Source organism: Anas platyrhynchos, chromosome 6 (genome assembly GCF_047663525.1).
Source record: "Anas platyrhynchos isolate ZD024472 breed Pekin duck chromosome 6, IASCAAS_PekinDuck_T2T, whole genome shotgun sequence".
NCBI classification, from domain to species: domain Eukaryota; kingdom Metazoa; phylum Chordata; class Aves; order Anseriformes; family Anatidae; genus Anas; species Anas platyrhynchos.
This window is the reverse complement of record NC_092592.1, coordinates 19,142,302-19,166,546: the sequence shown is the minus strand read 5'-3', so window position 1 is coordinate 19,166,546 and position 24,245 is coordinate 19,142,302. Positions and strand designations below refer to the sequence as shown.

Genomic DNA, 24,245 nt, shown 5'->3' with positions numbered 1-24,245 from the left:
TGTGTGGATTGCCACGTTTCTTCTGCAGTTGTTGATGTAATCATGCAGGATTTATCAAAGCATGTGTTATGGGACACAGTTTCTACACTTTTGCATTCCCGTGTTGGAGAAGCTTGTTAGGGTGTTCCCATCCTTTTAATTAAAGAAATCCTGTGCTTTATTGGGAAGAAGTGTGTGACTTGAGGAAAGAGGAGGCTACGGGAAGGCTATACGTGCTCTGAACCATGAGCACAGCAGGGGTCTAGTCCTTCCTCCACTGACAGTACCTGCAGCCCACCTGGCAGAAGGGTCATTCAGGGGTAGTTAGTCTCTCCTAGTATCCTCCAAAAATGTATGCCTCCGACTTAGTGTGTTGCCTCACTGAAGCCAGCAGGACCAGTCTTGTCGCGAGAGGTGCTTACATGCACGATTACATGTGGGAGGGGAACCAGTGCAAATATGACTATTTAATAATGAGTCATGAAGTTCCTGTGAATTCTACCAATTTTGAGAGTTCCTTATTTTTCAGCAAATGAAACAGCTTGTGTAGAATTACTCATCTAATCGGATCTACTAATGTTACTTATAAGCAGACATGGAAGATGTCTGGAAAGGAGACAGAGAAGTAATTGAATATAGTGTCAATTGTAATAGTGTAAAACAGACTTTATGCAGAACAAGACCTTGGCTTCCTCTATTCTCGCTGAGGTCTATTTGAAGTGGAAATGTTTGAACCAAAACTCTGGCTTGTGACTCAAGGTTGTGATATTGAATTGGAATAGTTACTTACAGAGGCAAAGTACGTGAATATTTCACAAAACCAGTTTCAGAAGCAGGGAATGTGTAGCTGTCTAAAGGTCATTAATTAGTATTTGCTGGCAATGTGTCGGAAAACCTTATCTTCTTGAAAGAGGTAAATTGAACTCAAAGATATGATGTGAACACTAGGTTTTCTCAAGGATTTTCATCTTGTATGTACAGAACTTGCTTCTTAACTCATTTCAATTTACGTTACATACTAATGTTATTTATACAATAAATAAGCATTTTGTGTGAAGGAGAGAAGTCTTTGAGTATTACTCAGAATTAAGTGAAGTTTTTTTTATTATTTTTTTCCCATTTTGTAATGTAATCATTTCTTTAATGATTGTTTGGTCGCAGTCAAAGCTGTTCCATGCCTGAAGGATATGGTAATGTAAGGCAACTTGCTGCTTTTATGCTACTTTTGGATTGCATTTCTAGTGAAAGATATTAAATATTATTTTTTCTTATACATTCAGAGTTACAAAGCAGTTGGAACTAAAGGATTAGGCTGTTTGACTTGAATAAGATAGAGGAAAAAAGAATAGCTGTCTGTAATACAAGGAAGGCAACAGACTTACAGATTTTCTTTTAGATTAGAATTTACGGATTTTCTTTTGCTTTTACAGCTGTATTGTTTGTGAAGCTGGTCTAAAAGAAATGGATTATGCTATGGGATTTAAAATGTAAAATATTCCTAAGAGTTTGCTAAGATATTCATATAAGCTAAAAATGTTATATTTTATTGTAAAATACATTTTTTTCTCTGCAGAAATAGTTTCAAAACAATCATTTTTGTAGAAGACACATATAAGATGTGTAAAATGCTCTTTCCAAAAGACAGTTAATGGACTTCGTGCTTGCTAGTCCCATTTTATAATGTTGGCTGAGGCTATTAGGTAAACGATCAACCTTCTGTCTCGCAGAGGTAGTAGCATGGACAGCTTACCCAAAATTAACCTTATTTTAGTACTTAGAAGAAATTGCATGAAATATGAGGGTTGATGGAGAACTTTTTGGTTTTGTTGTGATGTAGATGATTTATACTGAATATTGTGTTACAGAGCACAATGCAGTCCAAGGCTAAGGCCTAGTTTGCCTATATCTTGGTTACACAAGTTATGTATGTATAAAATGTATAGTTTCTCAGATTGCTTCAATAAAGTGCTGTTTTGCAAGCTCTCCCATACTTGTCTGTTTGTGTAAGCACTTTAGTGGAGTCACCTGAGGTGCAGTAGTTCATCATACATACAGGAACTGAGATGGCCCAGAACTTCTATTCCTTACTGTATAATAACAGAAGCAGTCAGGAGAAATTGTGGCTAGACCCTATCAGGTACTATATGTTTTTAGATGAAAAGTTGTGGATTCTGTATTTTTGCTGGGATTTCTGAAGCCAAAACATGTGCAAAGGCATGGGTCAGCCGCTCTGTGCAAGCTGAGCAAGTTTGGAAGGAGCTGGATGGGCTGCGCGAGTTGAGACAGGCTGCCTAGCACACAGCTGGTGTGACTACAAGTCAAACTTGTGGCACAAGCTTCACAAAGTTAATCTGTGAATGACCATAATTGATAAATGACTGTTTTATTAGGGCTTCCCTGATTGCTCTTGCTCTAGCTGTGTGTCAAGATATCTAGAAGTTATCTGGCAGACAACCAAAAACCCCAGTAGTGGTAGGTGATGCCTCAAAGACATCAGTAACAGTAGGTTCTGCAGGTATGTGTTAGTGCAAGCAACATGATTGTTCGTACACTTGGGAATAGTTTCAGTTTATAAAGTGCTACTGACAAGTGCTATTGTGCTAATTCACAAAAGGTTGTTTAATTTTCTAGAAAAACAGCCTTCTCATAGCATCTTGCTGAATTGGTAAAAAGTTAGAAACTTTTGATGCTACCTCGTTTGGACTCTGTAGCTTGATATTCATAATATGCAGTTGATATATGGTAGACATTACTACAAATATAGGTAATGTGTTATATCTGTTTGGTCCCTTTTATGTTCTTTCTTATGTGCTTGTTAAAGCCGGGACGCTATTTATGAGGGACGCTACTTCTTGATTTTTTTAAACATGTATTTATTACTGAAAATGTTGCGATGGGACTAACAAGACACGAGTTTTGTTACTGCTATTGTTACATTTGTCTGTGTGACAGGATTTCCCTCCACCCCCTCATTTTCAGTTACAAAACAGAGGTTTGGCTGTTAGGCACTGAAATTGTTAAAATAAGAGTAATTAATTGTTCAGCACAGATGGGAGGATACAGCCATTGTGTGTCCAAATACAGTATTTACTTTTAATTACAGTTTAAAATCCTACTTCAGGGTTTGGGAAACTGTTGTATTGTGTATTGCAAGCTTTCGCTTAAGTGATTGGATGTATTTCCCACTCCCCTTAATTTGACTTTTTAAGACCCATGACCAACTTTAATAACGAAAACTTTTTGAGTGATAATTCATTTTGAGAGTCCAGTTGGGAAATCCAAAGAAATCTGTTTAACCTCAGGTATTAAACGTAAATATTCCTGTTATCTTCTAGTGATGCCGTAGGTCCTTAAGCATCATGAATATCTCAAATTTTGACAACTTAAGACACACCTGAAAATCAGCAAATACTCGAAATGTCAGGCTTTAATTTTTTCTGAGTACGATATTCCCATTTTGTAGATGAAGAGGCAAAGGCTAATAATAAACACATCATTTGGAAGTTTACGTATTTAATTAGAGGTAATATAGCCTTACTTAACAGAACAACGTGGGATTCACTTTTGGCAAAAACAACCCTTTCTGACATCAGTTTCATGAATCAGTGCTTCTGGTGCTGGTAAGTTAACAAAACAAGCGCCAAATCGTCACGGGGGAGCAGTAATCTGGCAGCCAAATGAAGAGCAAGTGGGCAGGAAGACAGGAAGAGAGAAAAACACCAACCTGGCGTTGCCGATGCTTTCCCCCCGTGGCCTGGCAGCTCCCTTCGGATGTCACGCGCTTCGGGATGAGGTTGGAAGGTGAAGGGCTTGGATGGTGGCAGCCAGGCCCGCATCTCAGCAGTGTCCCCGCTCGGCCTGAGGCAGGTGGGGATGACAGAGCCACGCCTGGAAGCTGCGTGTGGCAACCCGTGAGTACAGTAACCTCGCGTCTGGAGATAAGGAGACCCTGCACCTGCACCTGGCGTGTCAGGGCCCGGCAGGTGCCTGTCAGCGGCGGCTGAGGAAGGCGTCAAGAAGGTGGCCAGGGCCTCACTGAGGTCGTACCCAGCAGGTGCCAATAAAAGGCGTCAAAGCGCATCCTTGTGCGCTGTGGGGGGCTTTGCTCCGCGCTGGGGGGGGACGGCTTGTCCTGGAGCAGCCCCGGGGCACACAGCCGGGATGGTGGCAGCAGGGCCATGGGGTGGCTGCGGGCAGGGGGACCTGTCACAGCCTGAGGGGTGCGGGGCGCCCTCGGGAGCACAGCCGTTGTCACGGTGCCCTGGCAGTGCCCGGGGCCGCGCTGGCCATCTTTACTGCGGGCACTGCGACACAGCCCGGCCCCTGCGCGCTGCCCCCAGCCCGTTCCCCTCCCTTATGGCGGGGGCTGTGGCTCCCCCCTGGGGCAGGGGCATGGAGGCGGCGGCCCCTCGAGTCCCGGGGAGGCGCTGCTGCCTGCCCGCATCAAAGATGGCGGCCGGGGAGCCCGGGGCACCGGGCGGGTCGGGTCGGGCCGCGCCGCCGCCGCCCGGTACCGCGCGCGTCCGAGCCGGGGCGCGAGGCCGGCGGCCGCCCCGCAGCGCCGGGCTCCCCGCGGCTCCCCGCCGCCACGGGACCGCCCCCGGCCGCCGCCCGGCCAATGGCGGAGCGCGCGGGCGGGCGGGGCGGGGCGGCGGCGCGCAAGTGGCTCGGGCGGGCCGTGGCCGGCGGCTCAGTCGCGGCCGAGCCAGGCGGGGCGGGCGGCGGGCAGCGGGCGGGGAGGCGACGGCAGGCGGCGGCAGGCGGCGGGGCGCCATGCCCACCCTCAGGTAACGCCGAGCCCCGCCGCGGCTCCCCGGGGAACCAGCGGGCGGCGGGGCGGGCGCCGCGTCCCTCCCTGCATCTCTCCATCCCTCCTTCCACCCCCGGTCCCCTCGGTCCCAGGCGTGCGGGGGAGCCCCGCACCGGCAGCCCCGCTCCGCTGCGCTGCGCCCAGGAGGCGGCGGTGCCCGGGCACAACGAGCTCCCCGCAGGGCTGGGCGAGCCCCGGCCTCGCCGCCCCCGCACGCAGCCCCCGCTCGCTGCCCGGCATCCAGGTGCCGGCGGCCGCCGTGGCCGCGGTGCTGTCGGGGCGAGCAGCGCCGGGTCCGTGCCTGGAGGCGCGCCGGGGTGAGCCACCCTGCCCGGTCCTGCCCAGCCTCGCTGGGCTGCCTGAGGGGTCCCTGCCGCGTGCCCCCGTGGCAGCGCTGCCTCCTTTAGGCTGGGTGTGTGAGCACCCACCGCTGTCTGGCTGCAGAAGGCCACCAAAGTTTGGTGGTGGATGCTGTCTTCGCTGAAGATGCTCCAGAAAGCCGGCGTGTGGGCAGGCAGCTCCTTCGCCACGTGCTGCCCGTACCTCAGACCTGAACGAGGACAGCGCGGGCATTTGGGTGCTGTCCGCTGAGGTGGCTGGCTGGAGGTGGGGGAAGCTCAGGAACCACACGGTGACAGCTCTGAAGTGGTTTCAGCGTCAGAGGGCCAGCAGCGAACGCCGTGTAACTCACCTGTAATTACGTTGTGTAGGGAGGCGCGGTGAGAGAGGAAAGCTGTTAGTCAAAAGCTTCTGGCTGTTCAGATGCGGCTGGTGTGGTGCTGCTTGGTTTCATCAACCCGTGTGAGGGATCTTTGGTGAATCCAGACCTTGTGTTACGTAAGGTCTGACTGTGCTCCCGTGCGACTGAAGTAAAAGCGCTTCGAACGTGCCTGGTTTGGCGTTACTCCTTAGGGTAGGATCGTGCCCTATAGGTGTACCTGAGCTGTCAGGTTTTACAAATCGTCACCTTACATTGGTAAATGGAAGGCTGGGCGTACAGCAGGCGGTGCATTGAGGTTCTGTCACGCAGCCGGGACACCCAAGTTTCCCAATCGTGTTTTATTATGGCTTTTTGACTGTAAAGTGAGTCAGCATAATAATTTATTTCTGTGTACGTTACAGCTGCACAGCAGGATGAGGTTGTCACAGACTAATAAAAAAGGTGGATTTATCAACTTAGCTCCCATTGCTATTTGTTGCTATTATGTAGACGAGAGTATCTTTGCGGCAATTAACAAGAGAAAATGTGAAATGCTTTTTAAGAGGTAATGGAATTTTTTTTTTAAGCAAGAAATGCTGTAGCCAAGTGCTCAAACTATTCCTCTATCTGTGTACCAGTGCCCAGTGCTTTCACTGACATTTTGATGCTGCTGTTCCAATCAAGTGCGCAGTAGTTATCGGTGATAACAGAATTGGATGATACTTAGACATGGTACTGCCAGTGTTCAGCAGCCAGCTAGAGGCAGAACTTTATTTTTAAAGATGCCAGGAGCAGCATAATGATTATTAATATATGACCAGGATTTCAGACACAGCTTTTCAGATCATTCAGTTGTGGTTAGTGTTGTTGATCTCTTTCAAAATGGTTGAAGGGCAGCTCAGTACTGATGGCTTTTTTTGTTTGTTTAGGTTGTTTTGTTTTTACATTCCACCAGTTTAGTTGCGCTCCGTTATTTCTGCAAATTGTGGTGAGGAGAGAGTCCTGTGTGATGGGCTCTGTCTATTTGTGAAAGATTAATGGTGATCTCCTCTCAAAATGCCGTAATTAGGAGATGAAGATACATTTAATGGATTACATGGAACTTATAATTAAAACTAACTCTTCATCCAGTCCAGTGGTAAATGACAAACTCATTAAAATACATTACTTCTTGCCAAGCATTTAGAATGCAAATGCATCCTAAGCCGTCTAATGCATCTAAGCTTTCTGTCAAGCAGGCTGGCGTTGTTCGTGTAGTTTTGTCTACGACGCGGATGGCATATTTCTGTGTCCGAACAAGCCTTAGATTTGTATCAACATCTTGTTCTTGTATATGTACTGTATGCATATGCCTATTGCATATGCATGTATATATACACACCCACACATTGGTATTGATATAGTCAGATGTACGTCATTAATTTTTGCAGGTGGAGGGCTTATCACTTGTTTCTTGAAGAGATAAATGTTCTTTTGCAATAGGTTAGTCAAATTAGACAGGAACATCCTTCTGGAATGAGTAGATACCATCACTTGCGTGCAGGAGACGGGACTGGATGGAGTCAAGGAGGCTGCGGTGTGCATAAGTGTTTGTTCCATGTCTGATGCAGAGGTGTATTACTCAAATAACCAGCATATTGTGAAATCTAACATTGGAGCAATCTCTTGCTGCTTCCTTGCTATTTTATATCTAGGTGGTCACAAATAATCTGTGAAGCTTTGATCAGTCCAGGTGTCCAGTGTGACTGAGAAGCAGACACAAAGCCAGTAAGGTTCACATGTGGTGTTGAAAGCATTAAACTCAGTGAGAATGTAACATTCCAGCGTCTCTGATGCTTGCTTTGGTGATTTGTAAACTTAGTGTCCTACAGGATCCTAAATTTATGTTTGTTTATGTGTTTTTGCTCTTTAAAGTCAGCTATTGTATATGTGACATATTCTTTTCTTACTGTCGGTACAGAGGGGTGCATTACAGCTGAGTAACTGCCTACCTCATCTGATGCCACAAATGAAGCAGCAGTGTAACAGGGCAGGCAATTTGCAGCCCTTCAAGCAGGGAAGGGTGATTTGCAGTGTAATGAAGTGCAACTTGCACACTACTGAAATGTAGCGTTAGGTTAATCACGTTGAATGTCCTAAGGGTTTACACTGCAAGGTCTTAAACAGTAGAAACACTGGAGTCTTCGTATGGTGGTTTGCAAATCTAGTATTAGAAAATGCTGATCGCAGTGTTGTCAGCTTTAACTTGTTCAATTTTTTAAATGTGACTTTTATTTAAGAGATTGTTTAGACTCTTCCTATTTAATCCAAGAATCCAAGAAGGTATTTTTACAATACTCGGTGTGATATGATTACCGTCTCCAGTACAAATGGAGCTTGTGATTCTTTATTAATTGTATTTTTTTTTTTCCCCTTTCCTGTTTGCAAATGATAGCGTGCAGTTTTAAGCGTGCAGTTCTAGTATCTTGGGACTTCCTTAATTCAAACATCCAGCTGAAGTAACTGAAAATGTAGAAACATCTGTTAATTAAAGACACAAGGCTAGCTGCTAGTATATATTAGTTCGTGTCTTCAGCTTATTTGCAAAAATAAGTTGTGTTACATCTTCCACACCTATCTTTTCTTGAAACTTTGCATCCCCGATGGCACCTTACTACACAGTCTCGAGTGTACTTGAGAGGGGGTGATTGTAAAAACCATTGGGAGAATGAAAACTTGAGGATAGAACAGGACTGTCCGGGATAGACCAGGGTAGAATGGGTCCTATGATACTACTGATGAAGTAGTTTTTAAAATGTAAAAATGTCCCATCTAGGGGCTCTGACTGCAATCGCCTTTATCCTTATGTTGTCTTAACTTGAATCTGTCTTCCCCTCCTCTTTTCTTCCACCTGTGTATAACCTAGCATTATTTTGATCTGCTTTTTGTGTTTTAGTATTTACCAAAAACAGCGCTTCTCACACTAGCAGAAATACTTGGAAATACATATTTTTTTTTTACCAAGCAGATTTTGCCTGCTTCAGTTATAAGTGAGCTCTATTTCTGTCTCAGTCTTCCACATGAACTTGGCAATACAGTGAACTGGAATGTGAAGGCCTCTCTTTAAAGCTACAACAAAAAATAAGCTACGTCAGGCATGGTTTGCTACATCTCCATCAAGGGTGTTAATCATGTTGGCCACTTCTTCATTTCTGGACTTCAGAATTTAACATGTAGCAGAGACTAATATGGCATCCTAAAGAAGAGGAAGCGTGACTGTGTTTTTGGCAAGCATCTCCAAGTTTGACAAATATTTGTCAGCTAAGGGCCTTTCTTGTTAGCTGTGAGAGGAAGTACGTGGTTGAGTTTCCAGGCTCTGTTGGATGCAGTTCGGGAGGTTGTTCCGTGCCATCTCCCTTCTGCTTGTTCTGTCTTCTGTTTTCTTATCTTGCTGAATAGAAGTTAATGAAATCCACCATTTAGTGGACAGATGTCGTGTCTGTAAAACATTTCTCCTGCTCTAAAGGGGCCAAAACAATTGGAAACTCATTGGGTTTGAGATTCAGCTGATAGCGTTATCCAGCTTTGAGCATTCAGTTAGTGAAGGCTGCAGTAGTGCTATTTGGGGGATGGAGAGACCGGGAATCTGCTTCCTCTGCTAATGCTTAACAGGGGCTTGGTAAAGAGGGAGACTTATTTGGTGGCGTTGATACCAACACTACCTTTGGTAGCAAGTGCTTGTCCTGCCAGCTGTAGGCAGCAGGTGTTGGCTTAGCAAGGAATGTGGTGGTTTTGAATGTTGTTTTAGGCAGCCTTAGAGAATGGCTGCATTCACTCCCAGTTGACATTAGGCCATGTATCTAATCCCTGGGTATTAGTGCATTATCGCCCAAATGTGTGCTTGTCAGGAAAATGTAATACGTGATTTCTGGATGGGTCTTCGAAAAATAAAATAACAAAAGCCAGCTCATTCAGTTGTTGACAGTATCTACTGATGGCTTGTTTTTATGTGGTGAAAGTCGTAATGAATTTCAGTTTGATCAAAAAGCGAGAATGAATGTTCTTCATAGGAGGCATTGCATCCTGAAATGGCTGACAATGCAGAATCCATAGGCTCTTAATCTCAGTTGATTAAAACACACTTTTTGTTCCTCGGTTGTATTAAAGAAAAACTTCCCTCTCTAATAAAAGATTAAATAAAATAAATCTTCAATGTACTGTATTAAAGTAACTTTAAAATAATTGGTTCTCTTACAGTGAAAATGTCCTGTTTGGCATGGGAAATCCTCTGCTTGACATCTGTGCGGTTGTGGACAAGGACTTCCTTGACAAGTAAGTCTTGACTTTTTTCTCTCTTTTTTTTTTTTTTTTTTTTTTTGTCAGTTCTGTTTCCAGAATGATGCCTATTAAGAGGAGTAAGTAATGCTAAGTTTACACTGACTTCTGAGGGATTTTTGGCTTTTCCTCAAAGAATATTTATTCCATCAGTCATTTTATTGTTCTGGCCAGATGAAGTTGTGGTGGTGGTGTCAGTGAACAACTTCAGTGTTTCAGAATGTGTTTTTAGTACTATTTTTTTTTTCCTACCAATTATATATTCTGGTCTTTTAGTGTAATCTTTGGTTGGCTTTAATTGGAAGCAATCATTAATGTCAGTGTGATGCATTTACCTGTTGTATAAATGTGCTGTTTTTAATATATTGTTACAGCACTCTTTTTCTCTTTGTTTGGTAATGAATTTGGGGGCAAATGACCCATTTCTGTAACAACAAGAAAAGTTATGCATGTGTACTTCAATTTTTAGATTTCATTTCAATTTATCAGTAAAGACCAGGACCACTGTTATCAGGAAGCCTGTTATCTTACATAAGCCTAGTTGTTATGCTACCATCCATATAACCGTATCACTGAATTACTGTTTGTATATTCCTGGTAGCGTTGAGATTACTCATTCTCAGATCAGTTTATAGAGATGTGGCTCTTCCAGAGTTGTAAAATGTAGCTGTTCTGTTAGATTCTTCAGCATGAGCTCAGTTTATTCCACTTGGTGCTGCTTTGTGTCTCTAGTTTTCAAGTGATAAGTCAGAAAGTTGATTTCGTCTTTCAAAGTGCTCTGCTCACTATTCTTTGTTTCATTTTAAAAGTACTCCTTTTCTCTAGTCATTTTGTGTTTTTAATGGGAACACCTGATCAGGAATAAATTTCTAATCACTAAATAAATAACAGGTGCAGAGTTTGAATATGTATTGTCAGCCACAAATCTTTTGTTATGAAGCTTTGTTAAACACAATAATGTATTTGTTTTGCAGCTGATATTTTTATCACTCAAATTTACGTATGCAAATTTGAGTCCTGTCAGACGAGTTAAACTATCTCCTGGAACATCATCTGCTTTGTGAGCATTTCTTAACTGCCAAAATGCCTCTGTGGAGCACTGAATTATTTAAAGCAATAAGCAGTCCTCCAGCAGTTTCACAGGGGACCTGCAGACAGTGTGATAGCTCTGCTAATAACCTGGAAACTGGGAAGCTTGTCTACGCTCTTCTTACGTACCTGATTTTTCTTCTAGCTTCCTGTTTGTCAGTGTGTGTGCATCGTTGTCCACTTAAAAAATGGACAAGCACACTTCAAGTCCAACTGTGTTTGCAGTACTTCCTGAAGTAGGAATCAAATCCCATGCATCCTCAGACTGTGAGAGGAAACGAAGTAGCTAACCTAGTTATTTTAGAAGTCCTAGAATTAAGTTTTTCAAATACTTCAGGGAGGTGGAAGAACACGAGTGTTTCGGGACTGCAAAGCACTTGACAGACCCTGTTGATCATACCAGCCAAATTTCTGTTTTTCTTTGTCGAAGAAGGCATGTGGCCATCTCTAGCCCCATAGGGTTAGCTCTTGGTGTCTTGGCAACAATCGATCACTTCTGGAGTCTCTCACCTCGTCAACTAGATTAGTGTTTCAGTGGGACCATGAGGCCAGCTGGGCTTTGACTTGAGAGTATGAAAAGAGGCTGTTCTGTTCCTTTCAGTCCAATCTCCTCTCTTGTAAAACCACTCTTTTAAGAGTAAATACCTTTGTTTGGAATAAAGGGCTTGATCTTGTGAGTTTAATCAACGTCTTTTGTCAATGAAATAAGAGAATGTTAAAATGAGTCCTGCTAGCCAGATGATTTTTGTAACTTCTATTAATAAAATGGAAACAGTATAAGATTGTGTAGGAAGTCTCAAATAATCCTTTGAACAATATATAAACTGTGTACACACCATTTTATAAACAAACTTGAGAATAAACACATAATAGCAGTCCTACCACTGGCAGATGCAAAACAACTTGCTGCCATGCAATACTGGCTTGAAGAAACAAGCAGTGTTGGAGGGTTGGGTTTGTGTTTTTGCCTTGGGTTATTAACATAGCCCTATCACTTTTCTTTCAAAGTTGAATTTTGGTTTCATCTGGACTTGGGCCGAAGTCTTCAGTATCTTGACAATTTTGGAAAGCTTTAAGCCTTTCATAGACTCTTTCTATGAGAGGTGGTCTTGATTTATGTCACAACAGAACTTGACTGTGTCAGTCAGTTTTTCAGACCGCAGCAGCAGTCTGGTATTACCTGAGCCAGGGAAATCACGGCCTCTGGCAGGGAGTTAGGTTTTTTTGATCTTATCTCTGGGGAGACAGTCTGAAAAGTTTAGCAATGTCTATGGTACTACTGAAGGCTGGTGATATCCAAAACCACTTCAGATTCTGTTCACACAACTGGCGAGCAGTCTTTTGAAGACCCCCTTCCGTCCTCCCCCCTTTTTTCCTGAATATCTGCATGAAAGAAATATAGATGGATAGTTTTCTGCATGTCATTCTAATTTGGATTAACCCAATATTTTTTTTACCCCTTCATTTTTTTGCGGATATAGATACTTGATGAAAATGGAGATTTTTATGGGTGGGAGAGGAAAGAAAGAAGGGGAGATGCTTTGTGGGTGAATTGTTGACTATAGCCATGTTAATCTGTGAAAGTAACTTTGCTAAGAGGTGTTATTAAAGCTTTCAGTGTAATTTGTTTACTAGATTCTACGTGTGACATTCAACAGAAATGAATCCTTTACCTATGGAATTTGTAACAGGCATTTAAGTATAACTTCATAGGATTTAATATGTCATATAGATTAAAGCAGACAAAGAAATTCTGTTTAACCAATGCTCATGCTTTAAAACCACTTTCCAGAGAAACTCAGTACCTCTAACTTTTGGAAATGCTCCTATACCCTGCTGTTAGGAGATAGCATCTGTTTCATTGCTCTCCGTAGAAGGAGCAGCACTCTTTAGCAGATAGGTAATTTTTAACATTTCCTTAACTATAGTTGAACTGTTGAGGCTATAGAGATCTGGTCATTATTTGTCATCTCAAGTGCACATCCAGCAGTCGTAAAGCATGTGTTCACAGAATGGGAACCACAGCTGTGGACTTTGCTGCCAGATTTAGGTGAAAAATACAACTTTAAGCCTTTTCACCTTCATTAATGTGTTTAGTTTGACTTTGGGTACCTTGTCAACTCCCTAGGATGTGTTAGCAGGTATTTGCATTGCTTTAAGTTAGGGACTATATTACCTGCCCATACTATGCTGAACGTATGGAAAGTACATAGTACATAAAGTACTAAAAAAAAAAAACAAAAAACAAACAAACAACAAAAAAAACCACAAACAACATATCGTCCCTGGAGATTTACCTTTTTAAAAAATGTTTGCTATAATGTTCCATTGTTTAAATAATCCTAGTGAAAGATCACTACTGAAAGGTAGGTGTTGTGTTGGCTCATTGGGTAGAGAAACTGAACAGCTGAGGGTTTTATTAGCTTCTGGTTTGAGTTGTATCCGTAGAACCCAATTTAGCTTATCTCAGGGTGTGAACATAAAACACTGTTGATAGTGTTGAGCTAAATTGCATCATCTGACTGCTGTTAAATTTAAAAAAAAAACAAAAAAACAACGCTTAGAAAAACTTAAGGTACTGATGGCTGTCTTTAAAAGGACCTCTCTGTACTAATGGGCCTATAAATTTGGTAGCATGCCTGACAACTTAGAACTTCCTACAAGCCTGATAATTTTTCCTAGTGCATTTAGTTAAATGTCTAGTTTAAATGAGAGAAAGATTTTAGTTAAGTTTCATTTGGAAAAAGCTATATGAAAGCTCTACCTAAGACAGAGCTCTGACCAAGGAGTTGTGACGCTTCCAGGGTACACTGAGCTTGAGCAATGATTCCAGAAGAGCTTTTAATTACTGATGTACCACTTATGTACCTGGAAGAGCTTGTAATTACTTATGTACTTGTAAATAGTAAGAACATGCCCATGAATATGAAATAACCCCCTTCTTGACAACTCATTAATGTACCAGGGGTTTTCACTTCTTGTACTTGTTTGTAACTTCAATTTTTTATTTTTTTTTTCTTCAGAAAACTAATTTCATTACGTGTCAATAGAATATGAACAGTTCTTGGATTAATTGTTTTCTTTAGAATGACCTTGAGACATGAGTGACTGACATGTATGCAGCTTAGCTGTATTTTTCACTTCACTCCCAAATAAAAACTTTGTTTAAAAAAAAACAAAAAAACTTTGGGAATTGTGTTAGAAGGCAAATACTGGAATTTTAAACCGGGTCTTTTTTGCCTCCTCTAACTGTAACAAAGAATTAGCAGCAAACAGGGAACTGTAGGTGAAAGAGCTCTGTGAATGAAGTTGGTCTGTTTTTACTAGGCAGTAATAGTAAATGAAAGGACCCTTGCTGAAGATACCTTTGATAAAGCTGAGTTTCTCACTGAGGAACTAACATCGCTCTAAAACAAGATGGTGAAAGCTTCTCTTTGGAAGCAGGACTTGATGTTTGTACTGAAGAAGACTTCATCTTGGTTTCCTAATGGGACACTTAAGATTGCTATTTGTTCAGAGTACAGTAGATAAAAATCATTTACTTGATAATGGTGATGGTTGCAGGCATTCATGTTAATTACAGGATAATAAGATGTGATTCTAAGACTGTCTTCTACTCCCATCCTTCTTCTCCAAACCAAAATAGCCAACAGTATAGGAAAGGTACAATTTTTTATTTTTTTTCCCTGTTGTGGAAAGTAGTGAAAATTTGATCCCTCGTGAATTGAAAAACAGAAAAATCCAGTTAAAATTAAAAATAATTTGTCATTTAAAAAAAAAAACAACTGTAGGTGAAGTTCATTTGTGATGGAATTGTCTCAAAAGACAAATTTTAAATGATAGCAGTTCTTAAGTGGTTGTCATGTCTTTTTTTTAAATTAAAAAAAAAAAAAAGCCAAACACACAAACTTGTTAGAATTAGATTTTTAAGGAAATTGTAATGCGCATTGCTACTCGACTGGTGGTGCTTCGTCCAGGTCAGGCAGCACGCAGTCTCGGCAGCTTTTCTTCAATGGTTGTATTGGGATGAGATAAATTCTGTCCTTCTGTTCTTGAAATTAAATATGTTGAACACTTCTTTTTTCATAACTTAGTATTTCATCAGGCTGTTCCTGAACAATGTATGAGCACCAGGTCAGTGTTAGCACTACTGCAGCCTGTGCTGTTAGGTACTCGGCTGCTGCCGGGCCCTGCTGCTGCGGTGCCGGGCCCGGCGTCCCCACCTCCAGGCCTGCTCCGGCTGGTCTTGGCCTCCCTCCTGCCTCCTGGCACCTCTGGTTTCTGCCGTGGCCACAGGGACAGGGTGGAGGCAGCCTGCGCTCCCTTTAATTGCTAGTGTTCTTGTTTACCCCTGGCTGAGGGCTGGAGAAGGGTAAACCTGCCCTTGGAAACTTATTTGGCTTTATTTTTGGTGGGGTGGAACTCGGGGTATTCCAGGTTACTGGAGAAAGACGAAGTCGGTGTTACAGACGAGATGTCGTGAAGCCTGAAGTTTCCTATTAAGTTCAGATGAAATGCAGAGCTGATGACCAAGATATTAATTTTACAAACCCTTGGCTCTCACTTTAATAGTATACTAGAATATCTTGCTGAGAGTATTATGCTTTTTTTTTTTTTTTGATTGCTATCAAGAGCTTTAACGATGAGTTCACCAGTTTCTGGTGTAGATGCTTGTGTTATGTGTCATTAGATTATTAATTTGAAACTGTGCTGAACCCTGTAAAACAATGCTATATCTTTTAGGACAACTTGAAAATCGCTCTCAGAAAAGCTGTCTTTGCAAGTTGCATGAATTGATTCCAACAAATTGCCTTTGTTTTCCAGTTTTACTTTGAACTTTTGGTTTTATGTCTGCCTTGTCAGATAAAGACTAGGGAACTATGGCTGGAATGGCTGGAGAACTTTGTGATTATTTTTCCAGCTCACTCCAGTGATGTGTGTGTTCTTGTTTTGTTTTGCTTTGTTTTGTTTTTTTCCCCCCACTTGTCCTGAAGTGACAGTGATGTGAGAATCTGAGATGCACGTGACAAAGCATAAAGGGGGGAGCTTGACTGCCTGGTGTGTGACAAGCTGTAACAAGGAGCTGCAGAAACTCCTCGGAACTTTTCGATGGAAGACCTCCCTCCAAATCTGCTGCTCCTTTTTTAGTTGCTACAACTTCCTTTTTGCAAGAGTGTGTTCCAGCACGCTTCTTTGAAGCTAATTGTTTTTGAATAATGCTTGTGATTTTGTTCTGTACAGCAGTACTAGGGAGCAACAGAACACAACTGTTGGTGTATGTGAGATACTGCTTCAATGTGTATCTTGTATGTTTGCAGTGAAATTCCAGTGTCTGTATTATTTTTTTATTTAGTTAGTAATGCCACAAGATGTGAGATGCTGGAGATCTGCTGGACATTGCCTGTTTTTGTTGATTAAAAAAAAAAAGTTGATTAAAAAGTGAAAAGCTATTTTGCCAACCTTTGCAAAAGTTAACCTTTGAAAAATCCGTGACTAGTTTCTCAGCAATTTTTATGTCATATATGAGCTGAGGCAAACTATGTGTAGAGATTGCACCATTCAACATAATAAGTTGAGGTAAAACGCTTCAGTAGTTGCTAGCTTTTTATCATTTAGGAAGTGCCAGCTACTGGTTCCTACTTTGGCCGAGAACATACTGAGGTATAGCTGACACCTTCAAAGGTAGGACACTTCAAGTTTTATATGTAAACTGGGGTTAAAAAACAAAACAAATAAAAAATGGACAAACAAAAAACAAACCAAAACAAATAATAATTTAAAACACAAACAAACAAAAAAACAATAAATCACTGCAAGAAGCCTAGCACCCTAGGGGGATATTCTGAATTTGAAACTTCTGCCGAGTCACAAAATTAGAAATATTGAAGCACCTTTTTCTACAACCAGCCCTGGGTCAAAATTGTTATTCAGTCGAAGCAGGAAGCTACTTTGGGCCGTGTGTGGCAGGAACCATCCAAATGCCTCGGTCCCTTTTTCCTCTGCCAGAATCCTGTGTGTCTGGGCCAGATACTGTGGCTGCAACTGTGGGTGAGATTTAAGATGCAAAACACAGTGGCAATGGCTAGAAGCAAAAGGGAGGAGCAGTTCTTCCCAGAAGCAGTAATTGCTGTTCCTGGTACCTCTGATCATCCAGTGGTAGAAGATTCCAAGAAGTTTCTCTCCAGCTCTTCACCGAGTCTCCGTTTTGGTGTTGGCTCTTGCATTTTTTTTTAAGAATGAAAGTAAGATGTTAGCAGTAAAGAAACAAACCTTCCCTGCATTTTTTCACGTGCTGTTTTTTCCCAATAAAACTAATGCTTTCTGTGGCTTGGCATGTTTTTTTCAGCATAGCTGGAATTTCATAAAGCTGCAGCACTTTTGTCTCTAATTTACTGGTTACCCTCATAAATTTTTAAAAAGAAATAAAATAAAATTAGACAAGGTGGGTTAAGGAACATGAGGTACCCCAGGTACCCGACAGTTGTATGCTTAGAATTATGTACACTGAACTATTCTGTAACAGGTGCCCAGGTGCCTCCACAGATGATAGAGGAGCATTTTAAAGTATGATATACCAGTCTTGCTGTGTCACTATGAATAATGAAAAGGTGAATTCTTAGTATTTTTGACAGCAGAAAGTGATAAAGATTAATCAAAATTTGATATAGCCTCAGTACTTTTAGTATCCCCCTGTTTGGAGGATTTTATTGCTTGAAAGTAATATTATGGACTGACTTAGTGGTTTATGAGTTCATCAATGGACAGAAGTTTTTTTTCCTGCATCTTAGTGATTTTTCTTGATGAGGCATTTTTTAATTTGTGCTACAGATATTAAAGTACCTGTGTTTTATTTTTTATTTTTTATTTTTTTTTCCTTTTAGCTATGGAGACAGAACAGATCTATGGGGACAAAGCTGTGCTTCAGTTACGAAATGTGTTGTAGTTGACGGATCCCAACAGTTGCTTTATAAGTGTTGTGTTTACTGCCTTTGTTAGTTTTGTCTAAAGCACTAACCTGTACTTTACCGTAGAAATAGAGCCTATCGAATTTCATCCTGATACCTAATGAGAATTGTTTTACAAGTGTGCATCCTTGTTAGAAAAACAAGGTGAAGGCTTCATTTTCAAGCGTGAAGAAGCTCACTTGAGCTCAGTGTTATTCATATAGGACATTCAGCGAGTCTTTATTTAGAAGAAATCATTAAAATAATCTATAGATCTACTCATCAGAATCTCAGGGTCACCTCCACGACCACATGACTGTCCTCCCCAAATGATATTTTGCTATAATCTCCTTGTCAAGAAGAAGAGCTAATGCAGCAGCAAGGTATCCAGGGATTTTCAGTACTAGTGCTGGTAAGATCTGTTGTAGAACTAGTACAAACTAATTCCAATGATACATTTATAAAGTGATAATAAGTAATTGTGGCAATCTAGAAGAGAACTGGAACCCTGCAGATTATTATTGTTTAGATTAGATTGTGTGTATTACTTTTGTTAATTTTTTATGAGTTTTTACATAAATGAAATTTTAATGCAAGATTGTGAAAACTGGTTTATTGATGAACTACTTTTGATTATAAACACACCCCACTGTTTATTTCTGGTTGAAGAAAATCAGTATGGAAAGGCTAGATTATGTCTGAGCAAAAATAATGAAAAAAAATGTGACTAAAATATGGTTTAAATACTGAATGCTCAATGGGATAGTATTAAAAGAATACATTGAATTCAGAGTTCAGTCTATAAAAAGAACAGCCTAGACTTCTACGTGAATTCAGATAATATTTTATTTCTTAATGAAATTACTGAAGGTCAACCAAAATATTTTCTACCAATGTTATGAGTACTGTGAGCATCCAGAGTACTGATTTCACACACACACACACACACACACACAAAAAAGTGTGAAGTGTGGTTACTGGCTTCAGAAAAGGCACTTGCCATCAGATATTTTAAAAATGATTACTGCAAAAAACATTTCTCTTTAGATACTCAGTGCTTAGAGACTGTAAATTTTTAGCACACCCATTTATAGTTAAGAAAACCATTTTGACAAGGTCCCTGCTATATGCTTAAGTCCAAAGTGATAGGGCTGACCCTATTAAATGATCATAGTTTTCTGCATTCTGGTGATTAACAGGCTTTGGACTTTCCTGGCTTTCTTAATCCTTTTTAATCATTTAAACCTATTATTGTTTTGACTTCAATTTCAAAAGCCCTTTAAATCTGTCTTACAATATTAATAGCTACTTAAAGTCCCGGTTTGCAAACATACTATCAGTAGGGAGTCTATTTTGCTGCAGTGAATAATTTAAAAGCAGCTATTTAGGAAAAAGTTTGATTGGGGGAGATGGGGAGGCAACAAAGGAAAAAAAAAAAAAAAAACAGAAAAGCTATACCTAGTATTTTTTATATTTAAAATAGTGATCATATCCATGCAGGAAAATTGTGGGGTAAAAACCACTTATAATTGTATTACAGTGCAGTGGGTATTCTTCCAGGGTTTAGGAGTGTAATTTGAAATTAATTGTGTTTGAAACTTAAATCCATCTTTCATTTTCATAGTAAATGTGGTATTTAAAAAAAAGAAAAAAGAAAATCTTTCTGCTGGTATTCTTAGGATCTCTTTCACCCGGAAATTCCACAAGTTTTATTCTGAAAAACAGATGTTTATCTAGGATGTGATGCAGCTGAATGTGACTACAGTCATAGTACATTGGAACCTAGAAAAACGTAGTGATGAAAAACGAAAACACCAGCAGCTCTTCCTTGGGTTTTCAAGGATGTGGCTTCATTTTCTCAGCACTCGTGCCCATTCCGGTATCTGTGCTTCAAGTCTGGAACATCTTAGAAATGGAACAGGCAAAATCTGTGGTTTGAGTTGCAGTTAAACTCCTCTTAAAGATATTTTGTTAGTCAGTGTTTTCTGCCAGTAGAGTGCTACACGCTTTTTTTTCCCAGCTGGTGTTGATTCAGTGTCATTGGTAACAACGAAAAAGGCATTTATTTCCAATGCTTTGCAGGCAGAAGTATCTTAATTTTCTTTGATGATTTTTTTGTGTGCATCTTTCCCGTTATCACTAGCGTGCGCTATACTCTGATCTACTTTTCTTCCCAATTTAAATGCTTTAGATAGATCCTCTGTTCAGGAATGTAAGGGGACAGAAGAATTACTGAGGCTGACCACTCACTCTTTTGATATGCTGTTCTTTATTGTTCTGTTTGCTCTGCCCTATTTCTATATTCAACCAGTTCATTGATGTCTTCACCAGTTGACATAAGGTGGAAGCTCATGTTTACTTAGTTGCAGATTATGGCATCTGATGTATCCCACCCACCCCCAAATTACTGCTCTGTGAGACGTGCGTTATCCCTGCCCATATTCTTATTTTCATTTACCTGCTTGACCCTGCATTTGCGTGTGAATGGGTTTGCCTTGCTGCCTGCTAGAATGGTCTGTTGTCACTGCATGCCCTTGCCAGTTTGATGTCATCTGTGGATTTCATCAGCACTTAATGCATTTAACTCCAGGTCACGCCTAGATGTGTGGCATGGTGCTGGGTCGAGTGCTGACCCCTGATGAAGTCAGCCGAGATGTGCAATCTCTTACATCCCCAGTACTTCACTAAAGGAATGTCTGAAAAGCCTTTTAGGCAGTCTTCTCTTTTGTTAGTGTAAGTGGACTATTGCAAGACTGAGATTTTTCAGAGGCAGGTTTTTGTTGGGATTGTGTTGCTATCATACAAACCCTTTGAATCTTTCTGTTTCTCAAGGAAATGTTTCTGAACTTGTGTTTTGTTCGGTGACAAAGCAATATCTTTTCAGAAAGGACCTCTTCTGAAATTGTATAACCCGTGTAAGGTCATCCTAGAGTAACAGTGGTTGGTGATCAGCTGTCGTTGGAGGACAGAAATCAGTGTTGAAAGGGTCCCCGGTCTGCAGTCGACTTGAGGCCAAGAGAAGCATGTGAAGGGATAGGTGGGGGAAGCTGTGCTGTTACAAGAGAGGTCAGATGGGAGAGGTGGTGAAGCTGGGAGAAGACAGCAAAGTAACAGGGAGGGGTTTGGAAGGACGGGGAGGATCAAAAGCAGATGTATCGCCCTGTGACAGAAGAAAAGCAGTGCAAGTCAGGCAAGAGATGGTGACTGCGGATATGAATCAAAGCTCTTCTTTGGGGAGCTCTGAGGGGAAAGAATGATGTTTTAAAACAAATATTTGGACTAGGTTGTATGTGCCAATGACACACAACTTTAATTTTGGTTTAGCTGTTTGTGTCTGGTCCACGATGAATTTGGCTGCTGAATTTGTGCATAAGGTCTGGTCTGGCTTGTGCTTTTTTGTTTTCATCTGGCTTTAGAAAATGCACAGCCGCTGGAATTTGAGTTAGCCAGTCGAATGTAATGATCGAAACAAATGCAAGTCATGCTGCTTGTGCTCCTTGTTTTTGTATGTGAAAAGGTTTACCAGGCTAATCAGTAGATAGAGGCTACATGAAGCATTATTGAAACTCGTAATCAACTATAGCATTGTCAAAAATGCAGGAAGACTGCCTTGCTCTAAGTAGCATTTTACTGTGATTGGAAAAACAATTCACTTACTGTCCGCTGAGCTCTGTGTAGATTGAGTCAGAAGAAATGGAGTTAGCAGTTAGGGCATCGTTCGTCATCTTATGCAATAAATTCCAGAAGGAAATTAATAAAAAGGCTGACATCCTGTACCTGTCCCCCCAGACATCTCATCAGCTAAATATTCTTGGAGATTGGGTTTATTTTGTGCACTGGTCTGTAAATGCTTGGTAAGATAGCAGTGTGACAGCAGGTTCACATGTGGCTGTGCTTCTAATCTGGAAGAGCTGGTGGGATGTGCTAACAGCCTTTGGTAGAAAGCAAGCAATACGGACTGAAGAAGGACGTGTAAGCACCAGTGTCCCGCTGGCTGGCTGGCCTCGTTTTAGAGGATGAATTATTAAGAAAAACCACCAGAAGAAGGACTGCATTTCTGTTTTTAGAACAGTGAAAGTAGCTTTAATATCACTTGAAAGCTGAAACAGCGTTAACTGCTGAATCATTCTTATGGAAATGCGTTCTGACTGATCTGAAGTGCAGGAAGGTTGCTCAAGGCCTCAGGGGTTTTTACTGGCTTTGTTGAGAACTTATGAAGAAATGCATCTGCAAAGCTATGCCTTAAAAAAGGTCTCTTTTATTGATGAGACATAGCCTGCTATAGCGTGATTCTTGTCGAGTTCACACAACCAAGAAGCTTTGGGTTTCTGGCAGAGAAATCGCTTAGTTGCTTTTTCTGGTGACCTTTTTTGTGAATTTCATTTCAGAAATGTACCATTTCATGAATTCCATTGTAATCAATCTGGAAAATGGTTAAAATAACTGCAGCAGAGCCTGTCAGGTACAGAGAGCTGATGGAACAGCAAAGCTGTGTCATTGGATCATTGAAAGGGGAGCCAGGATAGTCAGAGCCATGGATGGTGGCAAGGTTCATGTTTATTGTTCGTCGAACAAGGCAAAGGAACAACTGCACAGATGTTTATGTTCAGAGCTTCCTAGAATGCCTTACTGTTTTTGTGTTACTCAAATAGCTTCCATATTTTTTCATGCTGGCTACTCACATTGACAGGTAATGCAAAAAAAAAAAAAAATCCTTTTATCTCTAGCTTCTTGTTCCTTCACAAGTATTCGTGAAAGTATTCATGAATATATTACTTGGATATGTGTGTGTGTATGGATGTATAAGTTTTGTGTACTTCCTTGTTTCTGGCTAGTCTGTATGGTGGAGTTCTTTACTCGACTCTTCTGGCCCAAGCAGCAGTGTATGTCCATGCTGATTTTTTATTTTGAACTCTGCAATTTTCAGCTATTCTTTTTTTTTTTTTTTTTTTCCTGGCTGATGGATTCAAGTCAGAAGAAATTTCGAAAGGGAAGTGAATTTTGAAGCAAGGATGTTATATTGTCACTTTTAAAACCTGTTTAATCATCACCAGTCTTAAGTTTTTGCCTTAGGACAGGTGAGTTTTACCAGCCTTTCAGGAAAGTCTGGTACATAGAGCAGATTTGAACTTGATATTCACTTGAAGTTTTTCACCTGTACATGTTTAGCGTATGCTTTTTTTTCTTTTTAATTTGATTAAGGCTTTGTAAAATTGAATGCTGTATGAAGGGGAACATGCCTTACAGCTGTTTGTTAAATTAAGAGTTTTTTTGCAAAAATGCTGACTAAAGTTCATGGGCATTAGTTTCCATACCTGTCATATTAGGAGAAATAATAATAAAAAAAAAAAAGTGAGTCATAGGATTGCTGTTTCAGAAGGATTTTTAAAGTGCATTGAACAAGTCAGAGCTGAGCTCACAGGTTCTAGTGTGCTTTTTTTTTTTTTTTAAAAAAAAAAAGACAAGACATTTCATTAAATTATATCTCTGTAAAAACTGGAGATGATAATTTTGTATGTAAGTGCTGGGAAAGTCATTATCTTACAAGAGTAGAAATGAGTGAAAAATATGTATGCTTCATAGTTTTGATTTTTGTTTTTCCTTTTGGTAGCACCATAACCAACTCTTGGCCAGAGTTGTATATCTAGCTGTTACATACATAAAACTCTTCTAAGTGTCCTTAGCGTTTTTATAGAGTATATTTAACTATATGTACCTCCGTATTTCCTTAATGTTATTCTGCCTCCATACAATGTCTGTCCTCAGTGTCTGTAATAATCTTTTAGTCTTTGCCTGTGCTACTTTATTTTCAGGCTCATTGAAAGAGAAAATATTTAAGATTAATGTAGTATTGTTTGGGGGTGGGGGATAATTTTGATATTGTTATGTATATATCTGTGCACATACATTAAACTTGGCTCTAGAAATGTGAAATGTAGGAAGTGAGGAAATATCACTAAGTTCCCATCTGAATAACTGTAAACAAATGGGAGAAGAAAGATTGAGAGATTTGGGAAAGCCAGTTTGGGAAGGTGAGAACATACTTCATAACTAAATTCCAATAAATTCAAGCTTCTTTCATTGAAATGCATCTCTGGTTTATTAATAGTCTGGAGTGACGGAATTACGGCCTAACGGGAGGTATTTGGATCACCTTGTTCAGCAGGCTGGTGTGGACGTCCTCTGTCATTACTCCCCACTGAAGGCAGAGAGATGCTTTTCCAGAGACTCAGTTGGAGTTGGTTCGGGGTTTCTGGATGGAATTTAGGGGGGTTAGCTTGCACACTTCTCCTGGTAATTTCGGTGGCTGAACGTGCCTCTTTGTAACCAGGTTAGAAAGAATGCCATTTAAAGTACAGAAGAATAATAGCTCCAAACCAGAAGAAGGTCATGTAAGGGGCTGTGAAAC

The 24,245-nt window shown here is 40.8% G+C and overlaps 1 protein-coding gene across 1 annotated transcript in view; it reads left to right on the top strand.

Annotated features, from left to right (window-relative positions):
• ADK (adenosine kinase) overlaps nucleotides 1-24,245 on the top strand; it is a 278,665-nt gene that overhangs the window by 3,484 nt on the left and 250,936 nt on the right. The window contains exon 2 of the mRNA XM_027460598.3: nucleotides 9,726-9,800. Within this exon, the coding sequence (XP_027316399.1) occupies nucleotides 9,726-9,800 (75 nt within the window). The remainder of the gene's footprint in view (nucleotides 1-9,725; nucleotides 9,801-24,245) is intronic.